General features: G+C 44.7%; 1 protein-coding gene across 6 annotated transcripts in view; it reads right to left on the bottom strand.

Moving 5' to 3' along the window:
• NUGGC (nuclear GTPase, germinal center associated) overlaps positions 1 to 22,961 on the bottom strand; it is a 1,337,967-nt gene that overhangs the window by 1,023,585 nt on the left and 291,421 nt on the right. For all 6 annotated transcript variants that reach the window (XR_014961415.1, XM_085604518.1, XM_085604516.1 and 3 more), the window contains one exon: positions 2,821 to 2,895. Coding sequence is in view for 5 of the 6 variants with exons in the window: in XM_085604518.1 (XP_085460644.1) it covers positions 2,821 to 2,895 (75 nt within the window). In the remaining variant the exon portion in view is untranslated. The remainder of the gene's footprint in view (positions 1 to 2,820; positions 2,896 to 22,961) is intronic.

Below are 22,961 nucleotides of genomic sequence, written 5' to 3'. Positions count from 1 at the left end.
ACCCCTTCTATTGGCACGAAAGGGGCGAAAGGTAAACTGGTCAAGAGATTGTAACCGAGAGGCCCAAGGACCTGACCGTAGCCCAAGATGCCTTGAGGTACTCCAAGGTAAAGTCTGCCTGCTCCCCAAAGAAATGAGTCCCATCAAAGGGCATGTCCAGGAGGTTAGCCTGGACATCACCCGAGAAGCCTGATGTTTACAACCAGGCATGGGGCCGGAAGGCCACCATCGGCGAAACCGCTCTACCCAGCGAGTCAGTCGTATCTAGGCCCCACATAATGGTAAACTTTGGTGCATCCTTCTCATCTTTCACTGCTTGGGAGAGCATGGCCCGGTCCTCTTCCAGAACCTGTGGCAGCACTTACACACCTGTTTCCCTTAATGCGTGCGGCCCAATAAGCATGCGGTACTCACCGACCACAATGCAAGGCTGTGGAAGAAAACTTCTTCCCAAGTACATCCAGCCTCTTTGATTCCCTATCAGGCGGACCAGAAGGGAACGTGCGATGGGACTTAGGAGCCTGAAACACCAAACTCTCAAGGGTGGGGTGTTGGCTGAGGAAACTTGGATCACCTGGTGCAGGGTGATGGCGCCGTGCTATAGTCCTGTTCACAGGAGCCTATGTGCTAGGCTTGGACCAAGTGCCTGGAAGGACATCCCTAAGTGCCTCATTAAAGGGCAAAAGGGGTTCAGATGAGTAAGCCCCAGACTGAAGCACTTAGGTCAAGAGATTAGTCTTGACCTGCACCGAGGACCTCTGAAGCCCTCCTCATCACCATGGCATAAGATCCCCCCTCCTCCGTAGCAAAACTAGGTGGAGAGAGCATACCAGTATCTAGTGAGGTCTCCAGTCCACTAGCCTCCCAAATTCCTCATACCAGTGCAGTTCCTCAACAGGAGTGCCAAACTGGTTTTCTGAAGGGTCCAGAGACCCCACCCATTCTGCTCCCAAGCCTGAAAAATCCTGAAACCTCTTCAAAATTAACAAGAAACTATGTACAACATTTGGGCTCAGTCCGCACCGGAGTCTACATGACTGACGTTGATCCAACTCAGTCGTCAGGTATCAGAATGGGGCTGGTGCCTTCGAGGCCAGCGCATGGTAAGGTCACGTTGGGACAACCAGTGCCGACCTGGAATCGGATCCAGGAGAAGCCACCAGCGCCGAGGCCGGAGCTATCAGCGTGGAGCCTGGTGGGGCCTCTCCCAACTCCGTGGGGCCCGAAGGCACACGAAGGGGTTGGCCCACTCAAATAGGCAGCGCATGGCCTCGTAGGTTTCTATTATTTGAGCAGCATTCGCGCCGGCTCCCACAAACAGGGGGATTCCGCGAAACCCTGCCTAGAGCGTCGATGCTCCCCACCTGTCTCGTCGACGGAAGACAGGTGAGTTCAAGTCGAAGTGCGTTTGGACTTCTTAGGCCTCTTCCTCGAGTGTCCCGAGGACCTTAAGTGCGACAACTTGGGGCTCCTGCACTGGTCCAGCGACTTTCTCTCCCTTGATAGCCTCTGCGGAGTCCAGCTAGATATCAACTCCCAAAAGTCCTTCTGCACACTTCGGGCCTTAAGCATCTCCTCGCTCACGGCAAGCGAGAGGTAATTAGGATTTTTTGTGGGTGTAGTTTTGGCTGTATGGGCTGGTTGGAGGAGGAGGGGGGGGGGGTTGTGACGAAAGGTCGCAGAAAAACTGCATAGTGCTCAGGAGCGGAGGATGTAGTAACCTGTGATAACCTCCGCGGAGTCCAGCTAGATATCAACTACCGAGCCGCAAGGATCTTCATGGATTGATTCCACATGGCCTTCAGTGCCATGGCCCAGCAGTCACAGTACGACGTTGAGTCGTGGTCACGTTCGAGACACTACAAACATTCAAGATGGGGGGTTGGTTGCCGACATGGCGCGGTGACACGCGCCACTCAGCTTGAAACCTAACTGTCTAGAGGTCAACCCTGGACACACATGAAAAAAACCTCTCGACAAAAGCCTGTCAAAAAGATATAGAGGTGTATCTCTTCTCTGGATCAGCACTAACTGGCGCGGAAAGAAAAGAACTGACACCGCCCACCTGGGTGACGCCTATAGGTGACCATGACATTACAACTGGCGACGTCACGTAGAGCAGGACAGAGCCACCGACTGCACGCAGGGATACTGGTGACGGAAAATGTTCCAGATCCAGTCTGACGCCTGGAAAATTCAGAGGTAAGGAATCTGCAGCTAGAATTCGATATCAAATAATGTATTTACATGGCCTGGTTGATGTTTGGGCAATGTTAAAAAGCCCTGATGGGCTTCACATATAACTTATCCACACAACAAGCACGTATGCCGGGATTATTTTTTGGTATCGTCTACGTTACAATGCCAGGTCAGTATATAGAAGTATCCAATAATTTTCTAAGATCATATAACCCTCTGTTATCAGAAATATATTATGTCTCTTGAGGCTAGAGTAAGAAATACCAGGTCATTCGATAGGATGCTTCTGTCAAACGCACTAAGTATGACTTCAATGAAGATCACAGGTATACTTTTCTGATTAATATTTATCTACTGTGTTACATTGCTGCGGAGTTTCTAGCCACTACCATATTCTATAAAACACTTAGAAACTATACCCCTACAGGTTAGAAAAAGTTAACCATGAGCGAGTAAATTGGTTCGCCAATCGGAATAGTATTGGTAGTCAGCGGAACAGCAGTAGTAAATAAAATTATCCAAACAGCATACTGCACAATAAACACTGACTGCTAGATAGGCTTTGTTGACAATGTATTACCAATTCATGAACCCCCTCAGAGCAAGACCGACTTGACTTACCGTTGACATCCCTGTAGAAGAATGTGATGCAGGGAGGATCAAAGCCTGCTCTCCATGGCACAAACAGCGCTCAAACTGCAACAGTAAAGAAAAGTAGCAACTGTTACACTAAGCACTTTGTTTCTTGAGTTATGTAAGTTCTTGTTTGAAGGATGCCTGCTAATTTTTTTACTTCATCATTAATTATAATTTCAACAATAGAAAGCATAAACCTTAATCTACCTATAACTTAAAATGAGTTAAAAAAAAATAAAATAACATGACTAAGGAAACGTTAGTTCAATTCAGTACTTGATCATATTTATCTTTATTACCATTATCAACACTGCACATCTGTACACCCATTAGGTATCCTAGAAATCTTTATCGGACTGAAAAATGACACTGTTCCGTTAATGCAAGTAAGGAGATCCACAGCTGCAGAACAAGGACAGTTGAGGACTCCATGTAGTTTGTTAGAGGAGCTCTGAGCCAGATCAGGCGATCTGCCAGTATAATGTTTCCGTGACAGCTGAGCTACTGGCAGACAAATTCCTCATATCCAAAGTAAAGACTGATCACCTCCATGCATTGCAATTCAAAACCAATGTGCTTCTAGACACAGCAGCTTGGATGTTCATTAGGAACAGAACCCATTCACTTAGATTTCGAGGCAGGGATACATTCATTGTCAACTAAACAACACTCAAATTCACAAAGTTAAAAAGAAATTAGTTTTCATGTGGTGTTTATCTTCATGCTGCCCAGAGGGGCAACCAAGTCTTCCAATGAGGCATCAGTTGTGGTAGCCACTGGAGGCCACAAAGGGGACCACGTTTTCCATCTGAGAAAGATGGAAGGAAAAGTCCACCTGCTCAAAGTTTAAATGGGATCCGAAGGAGGGTAAATCTAGTTGTTTTAGACAGCTACAGCTAGGGCTCCATTGGAGGCGGAATGTCCTGTGTGCTAATCTCATGTGCAGTTGTGCTGGAAGCACTAGGATGAAGCACAATGCCATTAAGTCCAGGTGGGACACAAGTGGCCTGGCTGCAAAGGTTCTCCAGCAGTAGATCTTTGAATAAATATATCTCTTTTTCATTAGGTTTCTGAGGAAAAAGACAGATTATCAACATTGCTTTATTAGAGTTATTACAGAACATTTAATCAGTTATTACATAGAATGACAGAAGTAATCAACTAAAAAGCCTATAGAAACCAAGGCGGGCCCCAGCTGTCTTTTCTGCCCCCAGTACACTAGAGCCAGGAATTATGCTTTAAAGAAGAGGAAAATAAAGGGAAGTATGTGGTAGGGCCGCCCGTTTAGGCATCGAGCCATACCCCCACTCCAAAAAGCCCCAACAGTCTTTCTGTCCTCCTGGACGACATATATGAGGCTTAACCCCAACGGGGTGGGGGGGGGAAAGCCTACTGGAAACCAGGGACAGACACATCAGCCTGAAATCCCATCCCAAATGGCTCCAACAGTCTTTCTGCCCCACATGGGCCAAATTGGAGCTAAACCCACTAGAGGCAAGGATTATACTTAAACCAAAAAACAGGATCGGGTGTGACCTGACTCTTCCCCCCGCCCTCAACCTAAAATGCCCCAAAAGTCCTTCTGCACACTTCGAGCCTTAAGCATCTCCTCGCTCACGGCAAGCGAGAGGTAATTAGGAATTTTTGTGGGTGTAGTTTTGGCTGTATGGGCTGGTTGGAGGAGGGGGGGGGGGGGGGTGGTTGGGACGAAAGGTCGCAGAAAAACTGCCTAGTGCTAAGGAGCTGAGGATGTAGTGCAGTGGTAGGATGGGCAAACCCCGCATCCCATCCTGTTTCTCCAGATTTCCTCCTGATGGGCATTTGAATGAATGTGAACTTTATTCGGATAAACATTATATCCATAAAAGTACAGTTAAGAATAAAAAAGTGACAATATAAAAAATACAGTTAATACAAACACATCAAATAGCGGAATTATGTCAAATACATAGTATTTCGAGAATATACCGCTGATTTAAAAAAGGATCCAACTCTAAAACACAAATCATCATTGTTGATAGCAAGCACCATGTCATAAGCAATCTTATAGTCCGAAACACATTGTGACTTAAAATATGGGATAAAAATTTTTTTTGTGAGGGAAGAATAAAAGGAACAGAAAAATAAGAAATGTAACATTGATTGGTTAGAACTATTATTACATGGGCAAAGGGAGGATTCAAGGTTGGCTGTGTAGCCAGTAGGGAATGATAACAAATATTTCATTGTATCTGTTCTGAGTCTGAAGAATAAGCCCCTTTCCCAGCGATCAACAGGATTTAAAAGATATTTAGGCATGTCTGGGGTTACATACTCGATTTGCATATATCTAGCAACCGAAGTTTTGTTATTTTCAGTTGCTAGTCTAATTTTTTTAAAAGATGCATAGAGTGATCTTTCTATGGATTTAATGTTAACGGGGCTATGATCTAAAGGATTTAAGAACAAACATTCCATATTTAAGTTTATCAAACTTTTATGGACACCTGCCAGCCATGGTATATCCATCCCTCTGTCACAATTCAAGCAGTCCATAATTATCTCTCTGGTCAATTGTGCAGCCTTATTCTTCCAAATTCTTAACCAGAACAATGTCGGGCGAGCCTTTATAAAATCTTCTATATACGGCAAGTGTAATTCGCTATGGCTTGCATATGTGGAAGAGAAGAAAGGAGCTCCTAAAGTTTTACGACAAAATCTATTCTCTTCACACTGAATTGGTGTGCAGACGGAATTCCCCTAAACCTCTGCACCGTATGTAGCAGTTGGTGCACATTGTAATCTGTCAATTTTAATGATAGATGGAACTACCCCTATGTTTTTCGGCTTTGGTAGCCTCAAGATTGTATTAATAGAATTGGTAAATTTCCTTTTACAGTAAGCAATGTGATCGTTCCATAGACCATTTGATGCGAATACCAAGCCTAAATAAGGAAAAGTGCACGTGCTTAACAATTGATTAGAGTTTAAAACAATTGAAAAATTAGAATATTTCTTGGACCCACATGACATTAAAAATGATTTTTTAAAATTTGTACATAGGCCCAAGGTTGCCATGAAATTCACAAAGCCGTGGACCAAGGCGCGCAAAGCTTTAGGGGTGCGCCCCATTAGCACGGCATCATCGGCATAAAGCAATGCGGGGATCTTATTTCCCTTGATGATTGGGACGTCTTCAGTTGTAGTTAAAAGTGATTTGGTTAGATCATTGATATACAGTATAAAAAGAAGGGGGGCCAAGACACAGCCCTGTCTGACCCCCCTGCCAATTTTGATAGCGTTCGAGATCTCACCATTCCTTCCTATGCGCACCCTAGCTTTCAAGTCTCTGTGTAAATATGCCAAAAAAGAGACTAGTTGGTCGTCTAGCCCAAGATCCAAAAGAATTTGCCACAGCCGTGATCTGTTGACAAAGTCAAAGGCTGACGTGAGATCCATGAATGCTAAGTACATTGGTGTTTTTTTAGCTATTGTGTACTTGCCAATAATCAAATGAAGGTTAAGGCACTGTTCTACCGTGCCAACGTTACTCCTAAACCCCAACTGGGATGAGTGCAGAACCTTATTTTCCTCTGCCCATAGATTGATCCTATTAAATATTACCCTACCCAAAATTTTTAGGGTGTTATCGATCAATGAAATGGGCCTATAACAACTTGGATCCGTCCGGTCCCCCTTTTTAAAAATTGGGACTATGGTACTATAAGACCAAGAGTCGGGAATAAATGAATCAGTAAGATTGTTAAAAATATTAGTAAGAAGTGGTGCCCAAAAGTCGGGTTTATTTTTAATTAAGTCAATTGGAAGACCATCTGGTCCCGGTGCTTTGCCCCCTAAGCTTTGGCTTATGGCATCTTCAACCTCAGTTAATTCAAGCTGTAATCCAGAGGTAAAAGTAAATACTCTTTCAGGTTCGTTAGGGATTGGGGAGGCATAGATCTTAGTGAAGTGAGCCTCCCAGGATTCGCTGGATATATTGCATCCAAGCGGTGAGGAGATGTTGCCCACATTTTTCATGTCTTTAACTGCCTTCCAGAAAATCTTTCCGTTTTTTAGGGCATGTGCCCGCAGAAGATTAGCCCAGTGGTCATTAATGAGCTCCTCCTTTCTACGTGTGATAGCTTTCTTGTAACTACGCCTACATAAGATCACAAGGGAGCTTACTCTTGGTTTACTTAAGAGAGCCTTTCTTAATTCTCTATTGGCCACTGAGCATTCTGTATTAAACCAGCCAGGTTCAGAATCAAATATTCTAGTAGGTTTAGATAGTATTAGTTTAATCCCTTTACATAACTTTGAGAAAGCAGCAACTACCTCTATATTTCCAATGCTAAACATCAGACATGTTTTAACTAAGTTGAAGTGAGATTTTATCATTGTTTCAAAGAGGGCATTATTATCAATATTGCGCCAGACAATTCTAAGATTATCTGTAGTTGTCACTAGATCACAAGCCCCGGGCGTGCGATCGTACACTGGACGACGCGAAAAGCTCAAAATAATGTTAATAGGGTTATGATCTCCTTGTATAGTAGGAATGACTTCAGCCCTTAATACATGGCCTTCTAAAGGGGTAGTAACAAAAATATAGTCAATAGTAGAGGTAGAGCCACGGCTTCTGTAAGTTGGGATCACACATTCATCTGATGACGGGGTACCAGCAATCTGCATAACATTCACAAAGTTGTGCGTACATAGAAGATTCATTAGCTGTTCCCCTCTTTTGTTTAATGATGTGTTAGAAAAAAGCCGTATAGCGGAATGGATGTCCTTTGGGATTTTAACATTGAAGTCTCCGCCTTTGATGGGCATTTGGACCGCCTGGGGACCGGCAGATTGCTTTTAAACACCCTAATCTGCTTCCCAGGTAGGATGACATTCCATCAGACTACCTGGGGAAAAACGTGACACAAGGAATGGGGTTGGATGCTGGATTAGCTGGACATTTTTCTAAACAAGAATGGGTGTGGCTCCAGTCAGCAAGGCTGAGCCTATAAACAAGTAGAACTAACAGAAATGCCAATGCTGACGAATAATTTGAGATATTTAGCCGTAGAAGAAAAGAGAGAACGACTACGGACGTACTACTAAATAGTATTTAATCGCAAAGAATCTATTTTTTACAATGATTTGATTTGTCACAAAAACATGATCTGGACACACAAACGTAATGAAGACAAATATACACAAAGAGAAGAATTAAGGGACAACAGTTAATACCAAAATGTGGAACTCTACTGTCCTAATGACAGAGGTACAACTCTAACAAACAGACTTACACCACTCCTCATTCACACACACAACTCAAACATACAATTCAGTTTATTCTCCCTTTGGTTCTAATTGTAAACACAAAAGGTGTCTCCGTCCATAGCTACTTGGAATGAGATCCACTAAATAAGGTGTGCACATAAGTCAATACAATTTGTTAAGTTTGACATTGTTTTAAGACTGCATAAAATCAAAACACCGGAGGCGGACTTGAAGAACATGTGACTGGAGAACAAGGGAAGAAGGTCTACGCGTTTCGAACCCCGTTAGTTTTAAGATGGGGTTCTCATCAGGACCATAGCACTAAAAAAAGGGAAGAGAAAGGCATAGGTAAGTGAATTACTCAGAAAAGCGAGTGCAGTGGACCCCAATAGCCTTGTCTCTATGATTGAACTTACCCAGCACGGGGTAGAAGGCAAGTATCCAATCAAGGTTTCAGAAGAAGGATACTAAAAGGAAGACAAACAGTAATGCACAATTCATTGTCGGAAGTAGTCACATCAAAGGTTAAAAGAATGAGACTTGATTAGAACTTAGAAATCAAAGAATTTCTAGTTATGGACAATACCTCGTTGTGGAATGAGGCCGAGAAGAAAAATGGATGAAAAAGACGTGTGGAGTAAATCCTTCAAGGTGGAGATCACAGGATACAGTTTAACCCGTGTTCTAGCAAAGATGGATAAAGTAACACATGGTATAGTGATTTAGTCAAAAACAAGGGGCAAAAAAGATTTCTGACAGCCTGAAAAATTTTGAATAGGAGAACTGCAAGCGGAGCCTACCTGAATTGGAGGTGGAGTGATTCCTCACATGCGGTGTGCCAGATGGACGTGCGTTTGCCGGCGTTTTCTGTCACAAGTCGGAAAACGGCGAAACTGTAATTTGATGAAAAATACGCATACAAGTCCACATGGTCAAAAAGAACGTTTAATTTCGGACGGGGAAAGCAATCCGAGGAAAGGTAAAGTGAACGCAGTTACCTAATTCGTGGCTCGGTTCCGGCGTCTAAGAAGTCCGTCGGAAACAGGAAGCTTCGGGAGGCGTTCTACCTGGACGGCGTTTAAGACGTAATGTCAATCACCCGCAGGCATTCTGGGAAGTGGAGTCCCTTGACTGGTTGCTGACTCGAACGCTTGGCGAATTCTCATAGTGAATAAAGCAGAGGCCCCAGCTGGGGCGGTTTCTACGTTATGAAATTAGTCCGTTGTCAAAGAGATGAACCCAATGGAAACCTGCAATTACACATTTGTAGTATTGTAGACATTCGATGTTAAACCAGAATATATCTGGATTGCTGGGAGTTGTGGACTCTTGAATATGCAAAATCTGACTCACAGTCATCGCCTGGATGCGCACGCTCATTGGAGCATTTGTCAAATGTCCCATAAGGGAAAATAGAAGGCTGCAATTGTTCCCTGGTTGGATGAAAACCAAGGGAACCCCATTAAAAAATCCTTAGAGTCTGAAGATTTCGGATAATTCGTTTAACCCCGAGATTGCCGTGTCGAACTTGACAATTAGCATTGCTTCACGTTGAGCAAGCCTAAGTTCCATGTCTCCACCTCGTGGATCACGTTCTATTTTGGAGATTACTGTCCAGCGGAGATCTTGTTCTCCATGTGACATTCGTACCCAATGATTCACAAGGGGTGCAGATTCAACTTTTTTTCGTATCCGGGATTTGTGTTGAGTTATTCTATGTCTAATCTCTTGGTTGGTTTTACCAATATACAGAGAAGGACATGGGCATTTGATTCCGTAAATAACATATCTTGTTTCACAATTTGAAAAAGTCTCATGTTTCCAGAAAATCCCTTTGTGGGAGAACAATGACCCCTCTTCCGTTTGATCGCAACAAGAACATGTCCCGCATTTGTGATGTCCTTTAATGGGTGACAGCCCCATCATTTCTCTCAATGATGATTTGTTTGTGATTTTTTGTGAAGCCCTAACTATGTCGTTGGCCACATTTCTTTCTCTTTTGAACGCAAACATCGGGGAGTTTTCTAGAGAAGGATCAAGATTTTGAATCAGATGCCAATTTTGATGAATTGCTTTTTTTAGTTGATTAGAGTTTGGGCAAAAGGTGGTAACGAATACTTGGCGTGTCGTTGGAAGTTTTTCTTTCTTGACTAATAGGGTTTCCCTAGGGGTCCACCACGCTCTCTTCATTGCAGATTTAACCAATTTTTGGGGGTAACCCCTATCTCTAAGTTTTTCCATGAGATTGTTGGAATGCACATTGTAATCCTCTTTGAAGAAGTAATTCCTTCTTATTCTGAGGAATTGGCCGTACGGAAGGTTTTCTTTAAGACTTCTCGGATGGTTACTCGAAAATAGCAAGGCCTTATTCCTATCTGTCGGCTTAGTGTACAAGGAGGTTACTAGGTGTCCCTCTACGGGAAAAACTTCCACATCAAGGAACGGTATTCTCGATTTTGAAGAATGAATACTGAATTTTATGTCCGGGGATCTTTGATTAAGCCATTCAAAGAACTGAGCCAGCTGGATGGAATCTCCGGACCATGTCATGAAGACATCGTCTATAAACCGTAACCAAGATGTGATCCAATGTATGAATGGGTTGTCATTATAGATGAATTTTTGTTCGTACATGGACATGTACAGCACTGCCAATTCTGGTGCAAAAGGACAACCCGTCGCAACGCCTTCGGTTTGGTAGAAGAATTCGTTGCCAAATGAGAAGAAATTCTTTTTGAGGGCAAAACTAGCCAATTCAACTATAAATTCAGTTGGTACCCTGAATGGTCTGGGTCTTTTATCCAAGAAATGTGAAAGGACCGCTAACGCATCATCCTGCGGGATTTGAGTGTAAAGTGAGCACACGTCAAGTGTTACCAAAAGGTCTTTATCATCTGTGAAACTGACTTCCTGTAATTTGTTTATGAAGTCCGTAGTGTCTTGTAAGTACGACTGCACCTCGATCATAAAAGGTTTTAAAAAATGATCGACGTATTTGGAAATAGGTTCGTTAAGAGAATCGCACCCCGAGACAATCGGCCTGCCTGGTGGTGAGGTTTAATTCTTGTGAACCTTTGGAAGGATGTAGAACACCAGGGTTCTTGGATGTTTATTGGACAGATAGTTATACTCTTTAGGACCTAGGAATCCCTGGGCGTAACCTTTATCAAGAAGATCAAAAAGATAACCTTGGAGTTCAACAGTGGGGTCTTTGGCAATACGTTTATAGCAGGCTGGGTCATTCAGTTGTTTCATGGCTTCTGCTGTATAGTCTGTAGTTCCCCAGACTACAATCGATCCCCCCTTGTCTGCTTGCTTTATAGTTACAGAAGCGTAATTTTTTAGTGTAACTAGAGCTTCCCGTTGTGCTTTTGAAATGTTATGTTTGATGTATCTAGATTTTCTTTCCATATTTGAAATTGCCGATAATATAATCCGTTCAAAAGATATCATCTCCTTGGGGATCTTACTGTTGGGAGGGCAGAAGATTGATTTTTTCTTCAATCCTGTTACTTCATTGGGAGAAGTATACTCTGTGTTGGCGAAGAACATTTTTAGTCTAATCTTTCTACAGAATTCAATTGCTTCTGTTTTCATTTTGATGAAATCAGTCGATCTTGAAGGGACAAATGTCAAGCCTTTTTCCAGGATGCTCTCCTCTTCGCTAGTTAGTATGCGTGTAGACAAGTTAAAGATAGGAGATGGTTTTAACTTTTGTAGTGTTGTCTGCGCGTGGTCATTTCCCAGGGTTGGTTGTTGTATCTTGTTCTTCCACGTGATCTTTGCTGGCCTCTCCCTAAAAAAGAAGGCCCTTGTTGTGGTTGGGAATTCCATCGTTTATTAGCCGAAGGCCGACCTTCACTACTATCAGTCTCTCCTCCAGATGAAGATGAAGTTTCCGAAAAGGTGATAAATCGGTTTCTTGAACGTCCTTGATAATCTGGAAGGAATCTACGTGACTCAGATCTGGTGTAGAAATCTGCCTGTAAGTAGGGATACACAGAATCCAACGAGAAGTTTCTTTTGTCTTTTTCAAATTTATTGCCTTTTTGATTGATGGTATAATCCTTGAATTCCAAGATCTCTTTGTACACTTTTTCCAAAAGAGTTTTGCAGTCAATAATTGATTGGTTATTTTTGATTTCTGACTCCAGTGTGGCTATTTCTTCCAATTGTTGTTGTGAAATCCTGATAGCTGTCTCAACTGTTAGGACCATAAGGTCTCTACTGCATTTGGTTTCAATGCAGCTATAGCCTTTTTTGTACAAAGGATCCTCTGTAAAGATGACCGGGATATTGCGAATTTGAAGACCCCCTGGGATCGTCCCTGCTTTCAGATGTTCAACCAAAAAATGGCCGTGAAGGTCCGTCCTCATTTGTTTTTTCTTTAAACGGAGAAGTTTGTCTGATTCGTTTTGAGTTTTAGCTGTCACACTCAAAGAAGCAGAGGCGAAAAGGGTCGGGCACTCAACAATTTTTGAATATGATCTTCACTATAAGCAAAAGCATATTTTTCAGACATTATCAAAAAAAAACTAAGTGAAAAGGAACACCGAAGTGAAGTGTCCAAAAGAACCCTAAATAAATAGCATAAATTCACAAACAACGAATCCGAAGGATTCGTGACCCAAAGGTTTTTAAGGTCAAGACACCTCGCGAGCAAGGACCCGCTAAATATTTCTAAACAAGAATGGGTGTGGCTCCAGTCAGCAAGGCTGAGCCTATAAACAAGTAGAACTAACAGAAATGCCAATGCTGACGAATAATTTGAGATATTTAGCCGTAGAAGAAAAGAGAGAACGACTACGGACGTACTACTAAATAGTATTTAATCGCAAAGAATCTATTTTTTACAATGATTTGATTTGTCACAAAAACATGATCTGGACACACAAACGTAATGAAGACAAATATACACAAAGAGAAGAATTAAGGGACAACAGTTAATACCAAAATGTGGAACTCTACTGTCCTAATGACAGAGGTACAACACTAACAAACAGACTTACACCACTCCTTATTCACACACACAACTCAAACATACAATTCAGTTTAATCTCCCTTTGGTTCTAATTGTAAACACAAAAGGTGTCTCCGTCCATAACTACTTGGAATGAGATCCGCTAAATAAGGAGTGCACATAAGTCAATACAATTTGTTAAGTTTGACATTGTTTTAAGACTGCATAAAATCAAAACACCGGAGGCGGACTTGAAGAACATGTGACTGGAGAACAAGGGAAGAAGGTCTACGCGATTCGAACCCCGTTAGTTTTAAGATGGGGTTCTCATCAGGACCATAGCACTAAAAAAGGGAAGAGAAAGGCATAGGTAAGTGAATTACTCAGAAAAGCGAGTGCAGTTCAAATCATACTTTTAAGATATAGCACTGGGGTGGCTAGGGGATGCCCAAAGAGAATTTCTCTTGGCGGACTTCAAGGATGATGAAATACGCACTACAATTATGCAGCTTCGCTCTAGACAAGCCCCTGGCCCAAACGGGCGTAGTATAGCATTTTACAAAACTTTCAGTGACTCTCTCATCCCGATCCTTAAAAATGTTTACAAGGAGGAACCGGAGAACTGTGTCCTCCCCCAAACAATGCACAAGGTACTTGTATTCATACTTAAACCGGGAAGTCGGGCAACAAATGCGATTCATACAGACCGTTATCATTTTTTATGTGATTGTGATGCTAAAATCCTGGCAAAGATACTCGCGAACTGAATCAGTCCTCCTTATGAGCGCCTTAGTACTACCTGACCAGTCAGGATTTGTACCAGGGAGAGCAACTTCCCACAATTTACGCACCCTCTTTGCTCTCGTGCAAGATATCGATCCAGAACTAGCCGCGGTGGCGGTCTTTCTAGATGCCACCAAGGCATTTGATTCCCTGGAATGGGACTATCTAGCCAGCATCCTGCGATGCATGGGCTTCCCTCTTCCCTTTTTATCCAGGATTCAATTGCTATATACGAACCCCCAGGCCAAAGTACTAATCAACAGGGTGTGCTCCCCCAGGTTTCAGATTACAAGAGGGACACGGCAGGGATGTCCGCTATCTCCTCTCCTTTCTGCGCTGGATATGGAGCCATTGGCAGCTAAACTTCAGCAGCACCATCTTAAAATCATTATACGCAGATATCACACTAAATCTATGGGACCCTGAAGTCAATCTTAACCCAATACTACGTGAGCTTATACAATTTGGGACGTATTTGGGAGTTGACATTAACTGAGGAAAATCCCCAAATCTCCCCCTTACCGACTCAGTCAAACGATACGACCCTGACTACCCCTTGACCTGGTGCGATACTAAAACAAAATACCTGGGGATTGTGGTAACTAGGGACAAGGCAGAACTTATGAGAGCCAATTACGGCCAGGCGCTAGAAACACTGACGGATTTGATCACCAGATGGATTGGTATGCCTCTCTCATTGGCAGGACTCTAATCAAAATGGTGATACTTCCTAAGTTACTCTACCTCTTCATTAATATCCCCTATGCACCCACTAAACATCTTTTTTAAACCCTCAAATCTCAATGTATCCGTCGGGGGGGGGGGGGGCAAACTACCTAGATTAAAATGGGAGAACCTGATTTACTAAGGGAGGATTTGAATTGCCAGATATGATATTGTATTTTTGGTGCACACAGGTGCACTTTGGGACATATTGGATACATCCACCACCATATGTGCCGCATTTGGCAGTGGAGCATGGATATATGGCGCCAGTACCCTATACAGCTTACTTTAGCTCACCGGTTAATCCTATTAGTGAAGCACTGACTTGGGGGAACTTGTATAAGTAAGGGAAATTCCGCACTCTAGAGGCATTCTTCAAAGACTGTCAGTCCACCCCAATGGAACTTTGCATGTAGGTCAGGCTCCGCCAAGATGTTAAGGGTGCTACTCCTGAATTTCTTAGATGAGCCCCCTGCTCTGTCTCTATTGCATGCCCTACTCCAAAGGTCTACTTCTACACATGTGGTCTCTATCCTATATCAGACCACGCAAGCGGATAGTCCACACATTGCTCAAACAGCGCGAGCGTGCTGGGAAGAGGACCTATAAACTCCCATAGCGACGATCAATGGACGTTTTGTTGTCAACAAGCTGCATTTGTATCAGCCAGCAGTAGATTGTGCATTGTACACTTTAAATACCTACACCGCCTCTATGACAGCCCTGCGAAGCTACTTCGCTTTCAGCTCAGGTAAAATGATAACTGTGACAGATGTGGGAGAGCGGGAGCCGACTTTCTACACCTATCATGGGAATGAAACCCCATTCAGATCTATTGGGGCACAGTACTTGAAGCATTATGCCGGATGACTGGATCCACCATACCTCATACCCCGCTTACCACATTATCAGGATACACAAAAGACCTTGAGGCCTCAATCAGAAAGTACATATCGCTGGGCCTACTCCTAGCTAAACGCAGAATGGCCTGCAGATGGGACAGGGGGTGTGCACCCAAATTTAAGAATGGCTTTATATTTTGCCAAGAGCAACAAACTACATATGAGGAGTTAATGCTGCCTACGTCTCAGCCAAAGGACATTTGGGAGCCACTTTGAGCATACTTGCTTGAACGATCCACCACAGGCGAGATAGGGGGCGAGAACACTAGAGACTCAGAGATGACACAGGACTGAACACATGTAGGTGTGGGGAGTTGTGGGAATATCGAGATATTAATATCACGGGTAATCAAGAATGCATGAGCTACTTATAGGGTTTAAATTAATGCGATTTGTTATCAGGACAGATGTACATAGTGAGTTACGAAACTATGCGACTTTCATGGCTATTTCAGATATGTCAATAATGTTGTGTTAGATTGCCTTGAAACCTGATTATGTGGTTTACAGATGTACAATCAATAAACATTTTTTTAAAAAGTTTTGTTAGCTTTAGCATAGCAAATCTGAATGCATTCAATAATCCATCTTGAAATGCCACATTTAGAGATAGGATTGCCTTTGTGAGGGGGACCAAATGCAACAAACAGTGCTTTGTTTTACGTAAATCTTTTGTCCTTTCAATATAGTACAAAAGTGCTCTTCTGACAATAAGCGCTCTTTCTGCGAAGGAATCAGGTTGAGGAAAGAACACAGGTAACTCAACCGATTGGAACTACTTTAGGAAGGAATTTTGGATTGGTGCGAAGATCTACCCTATCTGTATGGTGTTAAATGAATATGCTACTTACCAGTATGCATCTGTTCTTGGCATGTAGAGCTGCAGATCTACACACTATTGCATAGATCGCCATCTGGTGTTGGGCCCGGATGTTTGCAGTTTGTTTTTCCTCTTGGAAAGTCTTTGGAAGTCACAAGGTCGGTGACTCCTCCTTTGGATCGTATTACGCATGGGCTTCGGCTCCATCCTCAGATTGTTTTTCGCCAACAGGGAAAGATGGAGCGTAGTAATAACTGTGAAGAACCCATGTGTGTTGTATCTAAATAAGATAGACTGGAACGGATACAGGTAGCCGGGGAGGCGGGTGGGCGTGTGTAGATCTGCAGCTCTACATGCCAAGAACAGATGCATACTGGTAAGTAGCATATTCCGTTCGAGGCATATGAGCTGCAGATTACACACTTTTGCGTAGATTATATAGCAGTTCCCAACCTTAGCGGCGACCACCGATATCCGTTGCAGTGGTTTGAAACAGTGTTTTTAGTACAGCCTGGCCCACATAAGCTTGTTGCTTGGTTTGCACATCTACACAGTAATGTTTAGTGAAAGTGTGCGGTGTTGACCACGTAGCTGCTCTGCATATATCATCTAATGAGATGTTCCCTAGAAAAGCCATAGAAGCCCCTATCTTTCGTGTAGAGTGGGCTTTAGGGGGAACAGATAGCATGCGTTTTGCTTAGTGGTAGCAAATCTGTATGCATTTTACAATCCACCTGGCTATCCCTGATTTTGAGATGGGGTTGCCCTTGTGTGGTCGAGAGAAGGAGACAAACAGTTGTTTGGTCTTTCTGAAAGGTTGTGTTCTTTGGATATAGTAAAGTAAGGCTCGTTTGACATCTAGCGTGTGTAGAGCCCGTTCTGCAACAGTTTGAGGTTGCGACAAAAAAAACGGTAATTCTACAGATTGTTTTAAGTGAAAAGGGGAAATGACTAGGTAGGAATTTTGGGTTGGTACGGAGAACAACCTTGTTCTGGTGCATTTGAAGAAAAGGTTCTTGTATAGTGAGTGCTTATATCTCACTGACCCTTCTAAGGGAAGTGATGGCTACAAGAAAAGCTGTTTTCCATGTTAGAAATTGCAGTTCGCATTTATGCAAAGGTTCGAAGGGCGCCCCATTAGCCTTGTGAGAACGATATTTAAGTTCCACACAGGTGAGGGTGGTACTCTGGGGGGAATTATTCTTTTTAGGCCTTCCATGAAGGCTTTAATGGCAGGTACCCAGAAAAGTGATAGGTGCTGCCCGTTTTGTAGGTAAGCTGCAATTGCCGAATGGAGGTATATGCTAGATTACACCTTTGTAGATAGAGTAAGTAGCATATGATGTGTTGAATAGACACGTCTAGAGGATTGATTGTGTTGTTATGGCTCTAGTGGTAGGGCGCTAGTGGTAGGGCGTCTAGCTTCTCTGATGACATTCATACAGTCAGGGGGAAGGTTTAGGTATCCGAATTCTAGGATTTCAGGAGCCAGATGGCAAGGTTGAGCTGAGCTGGGTCCGGGTGCCTGATCTCTCCATGGTTCTGGGTTAGGCGGCATGGTGAGAGGTGTAGCTTTTGGTGAGGTACTACCGAGAGTTCCAGCAACGTGGTGTACCACGGTTGTCTGGCCCATGTTGGAGCTACTAGGATCAGTGTGAGGGAATGCTGTTGTAGCTTTCGCACCACTAATGGAATTAGTGGGAGAGGTGGAAAAGCGTACGCAAATTTGTCTGACCAGTTCATCCATATCGCATTGCCTTTGGACAATGGGTGTGGATATCTGGCGGCAAAGCTTGGGCATTTTTTGTTTTCGTAGGTGGCGAAGAGATGTATCTGCGGATGCCCCCACATTTGAAAGAACGGGTGAAGAACCTGCGGGTGAAGTTCCCACTCGTGGATCTGCTGCGTCTGTCTGCCGAGCAGATCTGCCATGGTGTTTTGGACTCCTGGGACATGTTGGGCTAGGAGAACATTTTTGTGTGGAATTGCCCATCTCCATATGCTCTGTGCTAGTTGAGAGAGCTGTGGAGAGTGTGTGCCGCCTTGTTTTTGAATGTAATACATGGCTGTCATGTCTGTGCGAATGAGGACTGCCTTGCCTAAAATCTGTCTCTGAAAGGTTTTTAGGGCTAGAGAGATTGCTAGTAACTCCAGATGGTTGATATGGAGTAACTTTTGTTGCGGCGTCCATGTGCCCTGCACTGTGAGGTGTAATAGATGAGCTCCCCAGCTGGAGAGCGATGCGTCTGATAGGATTATTTGTGGAACGGGGTCCAGGAACGGTCGACCTCTGGAAAGGTTTGTGGTGTTCCACCACTGCAGAAAGCGATGGGTGTGCCCGTCCACCAACACCAGATCTATCAGTTGCCTCTGGGCCTGGTTCCACTGGCGCGCTAAACACTCTTGGAGTGGACGCATTTGGAGTCTTGCATGGGGCACTATGAAAATGCAAGAGTCCATCATCCCTATCAGTTGCATAAACACCCTTGCTGGGAGAGAGTGTTGAGATATGCATTTTTGACGCAGAGCCTGTATGTTTGCAATCCTGGCAGGATTGGGATAGGCTATGGCTTTTGAGGTGTCTATAATGGCACCGAGGTATTGTTTTGTGTATGATGGTACCAGGTGGGACTTTTGGTGGTTCACCGTGAAACCTAGCTGGTGAAGTAGTTGGATTGTAGCGGCGGTGTGTTGCACACATTGTTCGTAGGACGTGGCTTTTATTAACCAGTCGTCCAAATACGGGAAGACGTGAATGTGCTGTCTTCTGAGGTGTGCCGCCACTACTGCTAGGCACTTGGTGAATACCCTTGGTGCTGTTGTTACCCCGAAAGGGAGCACCTTGAACTGGTAGTGTTACCCGTCCACTACAAATCTGAGGTACTTTCTGTGAGCCTGATGTACTGGGATGTGAAAGTATGCGTCTTTCAAGTCCAGAGTGGTGAGAAAGTCGTTCTGGTAGAGGAGTGGAAGAACCTGTTGAAGGGTTACCATGTGAAAATGGTCTGAATGTATGTAAGTATTTAGAGGTCTGAGATCTAGGATGGGTCGTAGAGTCTCGTCTCTTTTTGGAATCAGAAAGTACAGGGACTAGACCCCTAAATTTTGTTGATTGATGGGGACTTGCTCTATGGCTTGTTTTTGCAGGAGGGAGATTACCTCCTGTTTTAGTAACGTGGCATGTTCTTGAGACATTGGGCGTTGCCTGGGTGGAATGTTTGGAGGGGTAGCTGTTAATTCTAGGCAATACCCTGAATGAATAATTTGGGTCACCCATCTGTCTGAGGTGATTGTCTCCCAGACGTAAAGGAAATGTTGTATTCTGCCCCTGACCGGAGTGGAATGGTCTGGAGGGAGCGGGGGAAAGTCATTGGGTAGGGGTGTGGCAGAGCGGGCGGTATTTGTATTGCCTCTGCCTTTATTATTATTGCCTCTGTATCCGCCTCTTTGATAACCCTTTGTGAAGGTAGACTGGGGAGGGGATTTGTAGGACGTGGATGCACTATCCGAGGAGTAGCCTCTGCCCGTGCCCCGAAAGGAAGAGCGGCGAAAGAAGCACCTAGAAGTGTGTGACTGTAGGGCTCCCATGGATTTCGCCGTATCAGTATCTTTCTTCATCTTCTCTAGGGCTTCATCAACTTTTGGGCCAAATAAATGTTGTTGGTCGAATGGGTGATTCAATATGGAGGCTTGTACCTCAGGTTTAAAACCTGAAACTCTTAGCCAGGCGTGGCGACGGAGAAGGACACTGGTGTTTATGGCCCTGGAGGCTGTATCTGCCGAATCTAGGGCACAGCGTATAGAGGTATTAGTTATAGTTTTTCCCTCTTGGATCAATTCATTAGCCCTATTTCTGTATTTTTCAGGGAGATGGTGCATGATAGTCTCTAACTCATCATAATGCGCCCTGTCGTATCTCGCCAATAGCGCTTGTGTGTTGGCGATACGCCATATATTGGCGGCTTGTGACGCAGTGCGCTTAACAGCTGTAGATACCACTAAGGAATCCAGTGGTGCAGGGCCTTTAATGTATGAAGGATCTGTGGGGGCGGCTTTGTATTTTTTCTCTATACGGGGCTTTAGGACCCTAGCCCTGACTGGGTCTTTAAAAACCTCCGGTGCATGTTTAATTACTCCTTTTAACATAGGTAGAATGGCAGTAGACCTATGTGCATTATCGAAGGTGTCTAAGAGAAAATCTTCCTCCACTGGGTCAGTATGTAACTCCACCCCGTGATAATGTGCCGCCCTCTGTAGTAGGTGGTGAAAGCCTAACGAATCTTCTGGTGGGGATGGCCTAGATGGGTAAAGGTCATCCTGTGGGACATCTGGGATGTCCGGATTGTTATAGTCATTCCATGGGCCTGGAGATCCAGTAGGGGTGGGGTCTTGTGGCACATCTGCTGGATCATAGTAAGGGTCCCCTAGATCATCTTGGTCTGGAGACAGGGTTGGAGAGCGATGAGGCAGGGGTGGAGAAGGTTGAGGTGGGGAGGGTGGAGGAGGTGGAGAAGGCACTCTGAAAGGGGAGGTAGCAGTGTCCTTCCTCTTTGGAGGTGGAGGTGGAGCTGGTTTGTCCAAGTGTCTCTTTTTTGAAGACAGTGTCAAATGTCCAGTTTTTGGATCCTTAGTAAGTGTCTTTTGCAGAGGATCCGGTGTGGAAAGTTCTTGCGACACTGGTTGTTCGGTCGGCGTTGAGATTTTCGGGGCCGACGGCTTTTTAGGTTTGTCTAAGCCGTGCTTCTTCGGGACCTCCGATTTTTTGTTCGGTGCCGAAAGAGGCTTCGGCACGGGAGTGTCGGTGCCGAGGGTCTTATGGTGTTTGGTCGGCACCGAGAGGGCAGGTTTCGACACCGAGGGCTTTGGTGCTGGACTCGGTGTGGAGGTGGAGGCAGATTTTTTCTTCGGTGCCGAAGGGTGTCTTTCGGTACCGCTGGTAGGCTGGCTCGAGCCCGAGCTGCCGGAAGGCTTAATAGGCTTCTTTACCGGGCCCGAAGGTGGGGTGTGAGAAGCAGTATCCTTGGTCTTGCCTAGGCTCGAAGGCGAAGGCGTGACCGAAGCCTTTTTGGGTATCGGCGTGGGTGTGGGAGGGGGTATAGTACTCACGACCCTCTGCGCCGGGGTGATGTCCTCCACATCCGAGTCGTCGGCCTCGGAAGCACTGACTAGGTCGTCGTCGTCCTCTTCTTCGATGTTCTGCTGTCCCGGAGCTTCGACGTCGTCCCCGAAGATGTCGACTGGAGCGGAGGTCGAAGAGTGCGCCATGTTGCGTCTGGCCCTTCGATCTCGAATAGTCTTTTTAGATCTAAAAGACTTGCAGGCGGGACAGTCTCGGGCCTCGTGTTCAGGGGAGAGGCAGAGGTTGCACACCTCATGAAGATCGGTGTGGGGGAATGTGGACCCACATCGAGGGCACTTCTTGAAGGGAGTTCTTTCCATCAGCCGAGACCGGAGCCGGAATAGGCCCGAAGGCCGCTGTCGACGACCGGAATCGAAGAAGTGCCGAAGAGAAGGTAATTAAGATGATTTATTATTTGATGGATCTCGATGAGCGAGGATTTTTGCGTTGATCGCTGAACTGGAAAAGTTCGGAACCGGAGCGCGGAGTATTACATCCGAGCCCGATGGCGGAAAAAAACAATCTGAGGATGGAGCCGAAGCCCATGCGCAATACGAACCAAAGGAGGAGTCACCGACCTCGTGACTTCCAAAGACTTTCCAAGAGGAAAAACAAACTGCAAACATCCGGGCCCAACACCAGATGGCGATCCATGCACAGTGTATAATCTGCAGCCTTTAAAGACTCAATCAGGCCCCAGTGGGTGTGAGACATTTGTACCACTTTCCAATGATTTGCATTGAGCCCCATTAGAGAATAATAACTTGCCATTTACTTGCTTTAGTGAATGAAAAATATCAAATGCATATCTTCATTGAGAATCCTCGCTTTGCAGTTCCAGACATGACAACGAGGTTGTGTATCTCAGAGACCAGAGAACTTAAGCACATTACTATAACATGAGCATGCATATTGGCTAGGGGTTCATCAATATGGCAGCTTGCAAATATTATTATTGTTAAGCTTATAAAGCGCCTGTTACTCCAACGGAGTGTACCCGCGCTGGGACATCACAGACACTACCAAACACCCCTAGACCCCCTGCACTCCCAGGTCCCACCAATCCTAAGACAAAAGCCCCATAGCCTAAGTGCTAACACCAGTTACCAGGGAGTGCTTGAAAGCACCAGGTTTTCAAATTTTTTGTAAAAATTGTTTCAGATGGGTGGATCCTTAGTTCGATAAGTAGATTTGTTCCAAACCTTAGCTGCAAGAAAACCAAAGGATCTACCTCCTAATCGTGACTTGCGGATCTGAGGCACTACCAACTTAGCAGTGCCCATTAGATCACAGGTTCCGGGTGGGTCTATACGCAGTGAGTAATGGGTGCAGGTACCTTGGCCCTTTCTCGTTGACAATCCTGTGACAGAAACACAAAGCCTAAGGTGATTCTGCCCTGTAATGGAAGCCAGTGTAGTTCCCTCAAGGTAGACCCCACCAACGCCCGCCTAGGGATGTTCAATATCACCCGGGCAGCTGCGTTTTCAACCCTCTGTAAGATGTTCGAATTACTTTTTGGGATCCCAGATAGAGGACGTTGCAGTAGTCCAGGCGGGACGTGAC

This window comes from Triturus cristatus, chromosome 5_1, assembly GCF_964204655.1.
Source record: "Triturus cristatus chromosome 5_1, aTriCri1.1, whole genome shotgun sequence".
Taxonomy (NCBI): domain Eukaryota; kingdom Metazoa; phylum Chordata; class Amphibia; order Caudata; family Salamandridae; genus Triturus; species Triturus cristatus.
This window is presented reverse-complemented; position numbering and strand designations above follow the sequence as displayed.